We start from the raw sequence: 12,893 nt of genomic DNA, 5'->3' as shown, positions 1-12,893 counted from the left end.
ATGCTGTTAAGAAGCCTTTTGGACCTAGACTTGGCGCTCCGGTACCACTTGCCGTGCGGTAGCAGAGAGAACAGTATATGACTAGGGTGGCTGGAGTCTTTGTCAATTTTTAGGGCCTTCTCTGACACCTCCTGGTATTGAGGTCCTGGATGGCAGGAAGCTTGGCCCCAGTGATGTACTGGACCGTACGCACTACCCTCTGCAGTGCCTTGTGGTCAGAGGCCGAGCAGTTGTCATACCAGGCGGTGATGCATGCCAGCTAAGGTACAGGTAAGTGCCAAAATAATGGAACTGAGGGATACAAAGTATACTGAAAGCAGGTGCTTCCACACATGGTTCCTGAGTTAATTAAGCAATTAACATCCTGTCATACTTAGGGTCATGTATCAAAATGCTGGGCAGGCCATTATTTTGGCTACCATGGCTATGCCCCCCCGTAGAATGACAATGCCCCCATCCACATGGCACGAGAGGTCACTGATTGGTTTGAGGAGCATTTAAACGATGTAAGCCATATGACATGGCGGTCTCAGTCACCAGATCTCAACCCAATTGAACCCTTATGGGAGACTCTGGAGATGGCCCCTGAGACTGCATTTTCCACCACCATCAACAAAACACCAAATTATGGAATTTCTTGTTGAAGAATGGTGTCGCATCTTTCCAATAGAGTTCCAGACACTTGTAGAATCTATGCCAAGCTGCATTGAAGTTGTTCTGGCTTTATTTGGGAAGTTACCTGTAGTTAGACAAGCTAGCTACTCTAACTTGATTGATAGCCTGAAATGGCTTCTTGGCAGCCAGTTATGAGGTTGGGAGATTGGGAACCTATCTGGGCTAGCTTCATAAAATTGCTAGGTGGCTAGTAGTATTACTGAGAAACAACAACAACCACAACAATATATATTTTTTTTTAAACAGGACAAATCTGAGACGGCACATGCCCCTATGCCTTATGGGCATGATGTCTCTGGTAAATGCAGTATTCAGCCCTGTGACAGGGGAAAGATCAAGGACTATAGAAAGGAATTAACCTTTCTCTTCCACTGTTATGCAGCATCCGCTATGCAGTTTGTGTAGGCCTATAAGAAATAGACCGGCCTATACAAATTAAAAGCACAGACAACTTGTGTAGGTTATAGTGTTAATATCATAACGATATTTCCCACAAATTGGGGATTTGAATTGCTACATTTTCTTTCCCTTCCGTTTGTGCAGAGTTGCAATGTCAAAGATCTTATTTTACCGTGGGTACCTGCAAGGTGGGATTTCTGCAAAGGTCAGCAGCACAGGCCAGCACCCAGAGTCTTCCTGGTCAACCTGGTCTCAGAGCATGTCATATTGTTGTCTGTTGGTCTCAAAGCATTTCCTATTATTCTGTATGTACATCCGAGATACTCAATTTAGCATGAAATGTACGTTTTGTATGGTATATATTACTTTGTAGACGTCCATCATACATGTTGTATGATACTGTATGTTATGAATTACAATTTGTATTATGTGTTACGAATTTGAAAAACGTACAATATGTTACAAATTTGCAAAACCTATGATACGTTACGAATTCTAGCTAGGTGGCTAACGTTTGCTAGCTCGCTGATATTAGCTAGGCTAGGGGTTAAGGTTAGCTAACACGTTAAGTAGTTGCAAAGTTGCCCTTGATGAGATTTGAACTCACAACCTTGGGTTGCTAGAAATTTAAGTTATTTGCCTTAAGTAACCATCTTATTTATGTAATCATACCAAAGATAACGTTTCATACTTACTGGATTGTCTCGGATTTACTTACAGAATAATACGAGATGCTCTGAGACTAGGTTGCACTGCAGCACGAGATGAACGGGTGGTCCCAGTAAGGATTATGCTTCTGTTGTGCGCAGTATTTGGTCAAATTCCAGGGTTCCTACCATGCAATGTGTTCAAATCAAGAGACTAATCTAGAATTGATGACAGGCCTGCTACCAGTGACTGCAAAACGCAATCACAGACTGGTAAAGTAGGCTATGGCCACAATGGGCCTGCTACACTAATTTTGCCTATGTAACATGTGCAGAAGCTTTTGTTTCAGTAATAGCCAATAGGGCCATGTTTTTTCACTAAGAAATGAGGCTGGTCTGTATTTCCAACAGTGTGCATGTAGACTTTAGGCATACACATTTAGGCTGCACGTTCATGAACACAATGTTATGACTTCATATCAGCTACTGTATCTCGGGAAATGCCTTCACCTATACCACGTTACGTAGGCTATCATAACTGTATTTAGCTTACAATGGACATTACATATTTCTGTTCAGTAGGTTTATACGCTACGACTAAAGTACAGCCGACGTATTCAGCTCAAAACGGTGTGGCAGGAATTGGGCTGTGTTTTAGTGACGGAAAGATTTACCAGAACGCTGTAGGCATGTCTTCCTAAAATCATACTTTTCCGAAACTGTAGGCTAAATGTGTAGCTCTGTGTATAAGATCGGAGCCGCCTGTAGCTTGCAACGGAGATTACGCATTAGCTCACATAACTCCATGTTACATTTAGCAGACACTCATATCCAGAGCGACTTACAGGGTTAAGTGCCTTGCTCAAGGGCAAAGCGACAGATGTTTCACCTGTCGGCTCGGGAATTTGAACCAGCAACATTTTGGTTACTGGCCCTTAACCGCCAGTCTACCTGCCTCCATGACCTGCTGTTAATTTGGTCATGACGTGTTTCGGGGAGAAAGGGGGAGGGAGAGAGAGTATATAGAATAAACAGCCCGAGAAAGGTAATTGCCATTTCAATGACTTTAATAAGCAAAATAGGAAACCATTTCTTCCAACAACAACAAAAAATAAGACGAAACAGAAACCAGCCTGAATGGAACTATAACAGTTCAAATTTAAGATATTTTTTTGTATCTTATTTATATAAACAGGATTGAAAATTGATCCCCATCATCATCATCGCAAAATACATGAAATTAAAAACAAAACAACAACCCGCTGCTGCAGTTTCAATTTGATTTCAACACAGTTGAATCAGTAACAAACCAAGAGATTGTTAAATGCATGACTTTTCAACAATAGTTTTTTAAATGCAAGCACCATGCTTATTCAATATGATCTGACAGTTTGTTAATTTAAATCATTAAAATAAAAACTTTAATATGCATCTGGCCAGCAGAACCAGAATCACCAAATAATAATACAGACGAAAACATAATATCATATAACATAACATACACAACAGTTTTCATTTCGAGATTTTGCACAACCTGAATCCTTTATTTTCACTGACCGGCAGCAAAAAAAAATAATCAGGAAAACATATAGCATTAATATATTTAAACTTCGTATTTTGAAACGCATGCGCAATCTAAATACTTGTTAATTGTACATAAAACCCCTGAAATGGTTAACGTTGTTGAACATGTTTTAAAAAATGCTTGATATTGCCGAGGAAGAGTACAAAATATATAGTATATCACTGTTAATGCGATGCAGCTGCACCCAATAAAATACATTAATCAAGTTGAGAAATTATGTGACGAGCCTGTTCTTCACATTATATAATGGGGTTAGGGTTACGCAATAGTTAACATAATGGCATTTCTGGCTAAGAAAACCTCTGCTGACTACAGCACCAGACGGAAATGAAATGTAATAACATGTATAACAGTTTTTTTATATATACTATAGCCTATATGCATCCTAGGAGTAGAACACAAAGTTATGCATGGTGCGTAAATGTGGTGCGCAAAGAACCATCACTCATCTGCTAATATTCTAGCTATGCGTTTGTTTTGACAGCTTCACACTATTATCCCATTGTGTCATAAGGTTATTATTAAGCTTGCATCTATCTTGTCTTATTATTATTATTATTATTATTATAGAATAATAGTATGTCTTCCTTCAAGGGGGTCTGTACAAAACTCAAAATGAAAACGTAAAACAAATCATTAGGCTATCCAAAAAGTGCACTTAATATACAAAGTTTGTTGTCTTTAAATGCAACTGCAAAATGCCCATATCTCTGAATCAATACCCACAAAATGAAAATCAAACAAGAAAAAAATTATAAAACACAACTCAAAGAAAGAAAGAAGTTAAAAACCAGCCTCCTCGATCTTGGTGTGCAGTTTTGCGGTTGCGTAATATTTACAAGGCTACAGAAGGCCTACTGTCCTCATTCCATTCCTCTATACCCCACAACACTATGGAGAAGCGCAGATCAACGACATGCTCTTAAGATACACGTGAAACAAAAAGAAAGTACAAAATAGAAATTATTACCGTACATGTCCAGCATGCAGGATTAATATTTTAATGCAGAGTTTTGTTTTAATATATATTCGAATATAACCAAGCAGGCAATAAACAAATGAGATGTTGCATAACATGTAAGTAGACAGAAGTAAAGTTTGCATAATGTGGAGTCTTGTTTAGCAACTCTCTTTTTCAGGCCCAGTGTCGAATGTGAGTCTCAAAACGCATCTCTGCGTTGTTTGTTGTGTAGGCCCAGGTCGGGCGGTCATCCCACTAACAGACACAGTAAAAGCAGTATAGCCTAAAAAGAGGAAAGTTCACCCGCCGCTTCTCTCTTCTCTCAGGAAGATGAAAAAAGTATATTCACTACAAGCAACTAATCTACAAAGATGCGCGGCGTTGACCCAACATTCTACCTTGTTCTTTGTATCTCAGTTGTCACGTGGATCGAGAGAGATGGTTAGATATGAGAATATTATTTTATGGATTATTCTTCTAATATGAATATAGTTGTTGACTGTCATTAGTACAGTAAATATGAAGGGCTATTTGATTATTATTGTTTGTTCATTAGCATCAGTTGGTGGTGGGGTAGGGGTGAGTCAATAGAGCTATAATAACAACTCACATGAAAAACTCTGGGGATGACGGGTTGTCACTAGTAGGCCTAGACCCAGCCTCGCGGATCCCGTTATTCGCTCCCGTTCCCGTCAGTTTCTCACACTTGAGTTTGTAGGCGTCCCTCTCGCGTGCCAGCCGGTTGATCTCCGCCTTGAGCGCCTCCACCTGGTCTATCAGATGAGTCTTCTCATTCTCCAGCACGTGCTTCTGCTGCACCCGCTTGTAACGGCAGGACTGTGCGTAGCCCCGGTTCTTCAGGGTCCGCCTCTTCTGCTTGAGGCGGATGACATCGTCCTTGGTGAATCCCCGCAGGTGTCTGTTCAGCTCCCTCACAGACATGGACACCAGCTGGTCGTCAGAGAAGCGGTCCTCCACGTTGCCTGAGCCATGGTGCCCCTGGCCCGAGTGGCCGTGGTGGTGATGGTGGCGGTGGTGGTGGAGGGCTTGGTGGGAGTCTGGAGAGACGGGGGACGGGCTGTCTGGGTCCTGGCTGTGGTGGTGGTGGTGGTGCTGGGTGTGGGGGTGGCTGAGCCCCCCCGGGTGTCCAGAAAGGTCATCAGGGTGGTGTGGGATGCCTCCCCCATAGGGATGATGGTGCTGCTGGGGATGGCCATGATGGTTGTGGTGTTGGTGAGGGCCTCTGTAGCCATCGAAGGCGCCCTGCTGCAGCTGCTGCTGGACGTGCTGGGGTGGGGGGTGGCCGTGGGCCGTGGCTCCGATCAGGGCCTCCACTGCGTCCTCCGGGGTCAGGCTGAGCGTCTGTGGATCAATCTGCTGGTGGTACCCGCCGTTGGGCATCCAGTAGAGCTCCTCCAGATGGTTCTTCTGCTCTGTGGGGCTGAAGCTGGGCGAGGAGGGTACCGAGCTACATGGTGTGCTGATCGGGGTGGAGGACACAGAGCCCTGGGGCTGGAGCCGAGTGCACTGGCGCACCCCGGCGCGTTCCAGCCCGGCCAGACCTTCTTTCTTCACGTCGAACTTCATTAGGTCAAAGTCGTTGACGTATTCCAGAGCCAGAGGGCTGTTGGGGAGCTCAGGGCCCATGCTCAGCTCTGCGCTCATGGTGCTGCCGCGACTCTGATGCAGATGGGTGAAGGTAGTTGCCAGCGTCGCGAAAACAGACTTGTTAATAATAAGCGTCTCTTCTCCACTCGCTTGTCTCATGCAGTAGTTTTTCCTACTGCTCCAATGCTGCAGACTCGTGTACTGTTGCATGTAACACCGTCCGGAGAGGTAAAAAAGTAGAAAACTAAAAACAAGTGGAACAAACTTTGAGACTAGTGCACTGCAAACGACATGGGAATTTTCGTCATGTAGCCTACTTCTTTCTGCTAGCTGGCTCTGGTCAACAGACGAGAAGTAGATGTAGAAATAATTTTGTCTCAGTGCAAAAGTAAACCGTCAGTCCTTTCAGAACAAATGAATTAAAAAAATAAAAACATAAATAAAAATAATACCGAGTTGTCGTTGACGCAGGCTCCTGTCCTGTCCTCGTCAACGTTGTAGATATAAGGTATAGTCCTTGTTTTCGCCAGGAAAAGAAGAAGTAGCTGAGACTATGGAGTCTGTTTTTTTTTGCTTGGAGAAGCAGCCTTCCAGCTCTGCACCGCAGAGATTTGAGCTCTCCTTTCCTTCCTGACACACTCAGTCTCGAGTATTCAGCAGACTGCGCTGACTGCCTGCCAGCACTTTATGCTTATAGCGCACTGTGACGTCAGGCTGGAAGGCAGGTCCCCTTGCCTGCCCCTCTCCAATAGGGAGCGGTGTATTCTCTGGATTAGAATAAAGGAGGGGAGAGGTTGGAGGAGAGGGAGGAGGGAGAGCGGAGCGCTCTTTCTGACAGCTACGAAGGAGGGGGTGAGAAAGGGTAGAGGGAGTGAAGAGCTGAATGCCTTCACTTAGGAGAACCAATGGCATGTTATCGTTTAACAGCCCACGTTTTAGGCCTAATTCCCCTCTTCTACGGCAATTATCTCCCAGTTTACACTGAGTGAACAGAGGGAATGAAGTGATCTGCATACATAAGGATCCATAAAAACTTGATGTTTTTGTTGAAAAGTGTTTTACGCTATTATAATATTTGAAGTGTTTTACGGTATTATAATTTAACCTTTACCCACGCATAAACCCCTTTAAAGGCACAAAATAACTAAATCATGTCAAACCTGGAGTAAAATGTAAGATTCAATAATTGCATTGGGACGTTGTTTAGTAACCTGTTTTGAAGACGTACAGGCCTTTTAATTTGACTTTTCAATGGGGGAAAGTGAGCTGTTGCCTCTTCGAAACGTAACCTATATATTTCTAATTTTCCAACTAGAGAAACATGATTCTGAAAATCTAACTATAACCTACATTATTCTTAAAACCTCCTTTGTAATTCATTCTCCAAATGTTGTTCTTTACCAAAATAGTTTATTCTGAATCACTAAATGCTGTCGTTCTGTGGTCTACTCGATTTGTTTCTGACCTTCAATTAACATTTCTATCTAATCCACAATTATTATCACCAGATATAGACTATTGGCATAGGCCTAGACTATTCTATACTTTGTATGTGTGTTTTTCCCAATGTAGATATGCACGTACTTCCAAGTTCCAAATCTTGACAACATACTCCCGGATTCAAAGACATTGAGAAAAGGTTATGTTGTTAGACTATAGAGTACAAGTACATTCTGACATCGTGCCAATGGTAATATCAGCATGGAGGCCGAGCGAGAGACAGAACGCTCTTTCTTGGCTCGAACATTGCGTAGTGCGTCTATGGCAAAGCATTGGAAGCTTTGAAAAGCACCACTGGTGAGTAGGTACTGTGAAAAGAGGCTCAAGACTGCCGCTCCGTGGTTCTAACGGACGCTGCACGGAGGCCTCGCTAGGCAATATTGGTTTTTCGTTCAATTAGACACTAATTTAATCATGCATTTGATTAACCGTTTTTCTTTTAGGAATTGATTTTGTTTATACATAACACTTTATTAGATACTTTTGTATGTAGTTGTTATTAGTAGCCGTATTATAAAGTAAAATTAAGTTCACATTCACATTACATATTCTAAGGGAAAAAAAATAGTTATGGGACAATAAAATAAGACCTCCAGGAATATAAAAGTGAATTGTGGGCCTTTGCATTTATTTACGTTGGAATAATTGCCTTTATCTGTTCTAAGAGATGTCTTGATTTCCTGCAGAAGGAAGTTACTTGTAAATTAGTCAATTTGATGAATCGATTCTATTATTATCCCGTTTCCACCTCATATCCACGCCTGAGCTCATGGCCCCGGCCAGTACTTATCGATTAGACTGAAGACGGAGGGGACCGGGCGCCACATGCACACATCATCCAATACCTGTTTGTTTAAATACTTCATTAACTTCAACTCCGCATTTCTTCACGATGTATCAAGATGCTGAAATAAAAAACAAATTCCAATCTTCTCACACATTTTTCCATTCAGATAATTCAGAGGTTATTTGCATGATTCAGTCCATATTATGCTAAAAAAAAAGAAACACGTTCCCATATTTTTGTCTGGTTTTAAAATGTAATAAAAATCGAATAAACTCATGACTGACTTGAGTAGCAGCAAAAAGTGAAGGAATGTTCTCTCACATTGTCAATGTTAGGCCTATAAGTAATTCGAGCTTTTATAAGAGTAGGCTACTAAAGGCTGAAAGACATCAATTGACGTTTTATGCAGTGATAAATATATAGGCAACTCTACTTTCTGACAGAAGCGATCAAGACTTCACCCCCCCCCCCCCCCACACACACACACAAAATGGACGAATATGGTTGGCCAAAAGTGCATTATTATTATTATTATTATTATTATTATTTGTTGTTTTTATTAGCAGGTTTTTACTTTAACGCTATTATTGTTTCCGATACTACTCACTCAGGCTATAATAACATAATTCAATTTCCAATAATTTTTTTTATATCAAAATATATTAATTGTTACATTATTTGAAAACCAATCAATTAATCCATCTTCCTACGTAAAAATATTAATCTATACCGTTTCTAATGTCAGCAGATCACCAGGCACGTCTCAAGCGCACTGACTGCCTGAGTGAAGGTACTGTATATGGGGCTGAAGCGTTGGGCCGGAGACAGCGTTAGTCCCTCTTTAACAACTTTTCCCTGAAACACTCCCAGAGGCAGAGCGCGTACCGAACCCTGACAGCATTATCCCAAACGCCCGGTGCATAGGCTACCAGACCATACGATAGGGTACAATGAATTAAGCAATGGAGGGGTATCAAATACTACAGGTATAGTACTACCAACCCAGTATCATGAGCTATAAAACTACTCGTAGACCTGACTGTTGTACTGCGTAAAAGCCTCGTATCTATCCCAGCCGAGTCGAACAAAGTTTAACACCATGTTTCTAATTCTGCAGTGAGACTGAGAGCTTGTTGGTTTTATTCGGACCTGAAGGCAGCGCCATTAGCGTGTAATGCGCTCTAATATACCCCGGCCTGTCGTAATAGCCAAGCAGGCAGGCAGGCCGCCGTCGGCTCTACCCCCTTCGGTAATAGCATGGCTGTAATGGAGACGCGAGATGTAAAAAGCGTCCATGTCAGCAGCATATCGCTGGTTAATGATCTATTAAGTGATCCGTGTGCTTATGGACAGCGAAAAAAAGTGTTGATGTTTGCTTATTTAGCCTCTAATGAGTCTCCCGTCCTACGGATTTTAGGAATGAATAACAAGAAATAAAATCACCCTTAAAATGTTCACATTTAAACAGTGCAGGGCACAACGGACTCTGTAGTGGTGAGGAGGCACGCGCTCCCCACAGCAACACACCTCGCTCCGGGAGCACGAGGCCATGTCACCTGCTCCTGTAACGGCGAGGGGCACGAGGTCATGGCACCTGCTCCGGTAACGACGAGGGGCACGAGGCCATGGCACCTGCTACTATGAGGGCGAGGGGGCACGAGGCCTGCTGGTTTGATAATGTTGGGAGTGGCGGCTTCAGCTAAGTCAAGTCCCCACCAGCGAACTGGATGTGTATTGGCTTGCAGTACTTCAGAGCGCTTTTATTCCAGCAGCACATGTAGGTAAGGATGGCGTGGCGTGCGCAGGTCTTGCGGCTGGGCATAACAACAGAGGCTCGAGCTCTTGGCTTTATGATTCTGTTTCAGAGGCTTCTGTATTTTTCTCCATTGACTAAACTTTTACAAATTTGAAACGGACCGGTTCGTCTTTATGAAGTGGGTAATGGTGTATGGTTGTTTGCTGGACCTATTTGCATGTATAATGATTAACGCAAATATCCCCTACAGATCATCCATCAATTCCAGGAAAGATAGAGAGGAAAGTGTGTGTGTGTGTGTGTGTGTGTGTGTGTGTGTGTGTTTGCGTGCGTGCGAGCGAGCGAGCGAGCGCGAGAGAGAGAGTGCATGTGTGTTTGCGTGTGAGAGAGGGGCAGATATATAATGCTTTGTAGTGTGTTGCGCACGGAGAGCCTCGCGAGTCACCGTGGCTTTAACGCACTCAGCCACAGTGCGCGAGAGCGCTCTAGACCGAGGACAAGAGCATTGCGCGCTAGGGTGTACCAATGACCCCCGGGTTCTAGAGCCCAAAGATTCACTGGCGCTTCTCGAGTTCTACAATATGATTAGGAGAGAGAAAGAGTGAGAAATTGTTCATAGGCCGAAAATTATACAACTGTGATTTAACCAAGCCCCTTATCGAATGCAATGAACCTTTTATGCTTACTTCATAGTTAAAATTCTAGAATAATTCTATATGCCTGTATGTTTAGTCAGTTGAATATGTTCTACTATAAAGAATGAGCATGTTTAGTCTGTCTGTAGGCTATATATCTCTATGCTTACGTTGTTCAGTCATAGTCATCATTTTGGACTATATTATTCAACCCAATCCAGTTAAAGTTTGGACTATATTATTCAACACAACCAAATTACAGTTCACGAGAGCGCGCCTAAATACTTAGCACTTCATGGTCGATTTTCCTTGATATATATAAAAACAGTGGTAGAGACCTTAGCTCTGATATTGAGTTGGACAAGGGGGAGTCATCAATCATTTTCAATATTAGTTTAAAAATGATCCCGTCTGATAATTACCTCTCCATATAGAAACTAAACCATAAGCATTCCACACAATATGACCAGGTTACTACAGCTCAACACCGACTTCAACATGGGCAGATTAATTTGTTAAGCTATAGTAAAATGATAAATACAAAAATATAGTTATTTAGCTGAACAAGCTTTCAAAAAAAGTGAGAAAAATGTCGATTTTTAAAGAAGACAACATTTTGTGCAGTCTGTCATCTCTACCGTCGAGATGAGATTGTCGTTAATTTAGAGTTGAATATCTGTACAGTAACTCAGATATTCTTGTTTACTCGAAGAAGATCGATGAACTGCAGTGAAAAAATGTATTATTAAGGCGTGTCATCGCTATGTAGCCTACGCTGTGTCCAGGACTATACCTCTAAAAGTATCTAACATCCCCGAGAGCGATAATTGACTGGGGAAGTCTTTAAAGACAGAACAAGTGGTGAGATAAGTGGAAATGCCTCTCATAAATATGAAAAGGGGAATCGATTTAGCAGTGAACACCAAATGCTTACCCTTTATAAAGACTGACTCAGAGGAAGAACTAAGTTAGCATTTTATGTAAATGCGACACTAGGCCGACACCTTTTTAAGACATATGGAGATACATGTAGACTTATCCAAAACATGTGTTCCTATGGTCTGTTTCCCTAATGCAGTGGTGTATCTGTCCTGAAGAAGGCCAGGGTCTAGGCTACTCGGTCGGAGAATATAGAGCTTATTTCTTAGAGCAGAGTTACATTCGTGTGTGCATTCGTGTGTATGTGTCACATTGACACGGAGAGTTGGACAGGTGGTGATGGCTAAATAGTATATCCTAACTGTATTGAATCTGAATATGGACTTTGTGGTGTAGGCTATCCCTGAGAAGCGATCATGGTTGAAAACAGAGCAACACGGCAAAAGTCAGATAATCAAAGTGTATGCAAAGATTTTTTGTCATTAGAATGTCACGCCTTGCACGAATGTAGCATAATTATGTGTCATGCGAATTGAGGGGTCGCGCAATCTTGTTTTTTAACTCGTGTCTGTCCTTTTCACAAAAATTTCAGCGGGCACTGAAACGGTGAGCCAAAGAGAGAGGAAGAGAGAGAGAGAGAGAGAGAGAGAGAAAGAGATTAAATAAATAATACTAACCACATCAATCTGCTTGTCTCCAAAATAATTTCAGTTTGTGCTGTAATGCAGGCCAATTCCAAGTATGGGGAATGTGGTTGAGTGATATGCAGTAAATAAAACAAAGGATAAAGAACATAAAATACCCTGACATATTGCTCTCGTTTGACCCTCCAAGAAAAAAGTTACACAGTTATGCAATTATAGATTTGATTGTGATTTCAATGGGTGATGTAAAATTAACTGGCTCCATACCAACAGGCCTTTGGTGAAATGCATGTTACAGTATCATATAGCTACATCCCTATAGGCACAATATGTAAAAAATAAAAATAAAAAAAAAAATAATTTAAACATGTATTTCAACCAATCTTGTTTACCGGGATAGGCAATATATACAGCTAAACTTTTTATTAAACTCACTATAACATCCCATAACTCATCATAACAAAAATGTCTATAGTTGCCAATCACTATAACAAATGAATCATGTTAACAGTTCGTCAAAACATTTTTATTAATTCGCATAATTCATCATGTATAAGTAAATGAACGGAATCCATTTGCACATAATCCATCGTAGCCACATGCACCCCGCGTCTCCGTCCATCTCGTCTGCCTGGAGACCATTTGGTTCCATTACACCATCAACTATTAGAGAGACGCTGCGTGGTCGGCCTTTTTTCTAGACATGCAGAACCCAGCCAACCATTATTCTTGGCATGAAAAGATCTCTTTCCCTGAAATGAAATATAACATTAAAATGTCACTGTCGAGGAGTATCCTCCGTATTTCATGTCTCGGT

General features: G+C 41.9%; 1 protein-coding gene across 1 annotated transcript; it reads right to left on the bottom strand.

Moving 5' to 3' along the window:
• Nucleotides 1-2,770: 2,770 nt before the first annotated feature.
• Nucleotides 2,771-6,537, bottom strand: mafba (MAF bZIP transcription factor Ba). Its single transcript, XM_020459069.2, has one exon. The coding sequence runs from the start codon at nt 6,083-6,085 to the stop codon at nt 4,874-4,876; it is 1,212 nt and encodes a 403-aa protein (XP_020314658.1). The 5' UTR covers nt 6,086-6,537; the 3' UTR covers nt 2,771-4,873.
• Between the last annotated feature and the right edge of the window lie 6,356 nt (nt 6,538-12,893).

This window comes from Oncorhynchus kisutch, linkage group LG24 (genome assembly GCF_002021735.2).
Source record: "Oncorhynchus kisutch isolate 150728-3 linkage group LG24, Okis_V2, whole genome shotgun sequence".
Taxonomy (NCBI): domain Eukaryota; kingdom Metazoa; phylum Chordata; class Actinopteri; order Salmoniformes; family Salmonidae; genus Oncorhynchus; species Oncorhynchus kisutch.
Note: the sequence above shows the minus strand (reverse complement) of the source record. Positions and strands in the feature narration are given on the sequence as shown.

Bases quoted from the DNA above. Each gene is read 5' to 3' on its own strand.
- mafba (XM_020459069.2), bottom strand. From the start codon at position 6,085: ATGCAACAGTACACGAGTCTGCAGCATTGGAGCAGTAGGAAAAACTAC.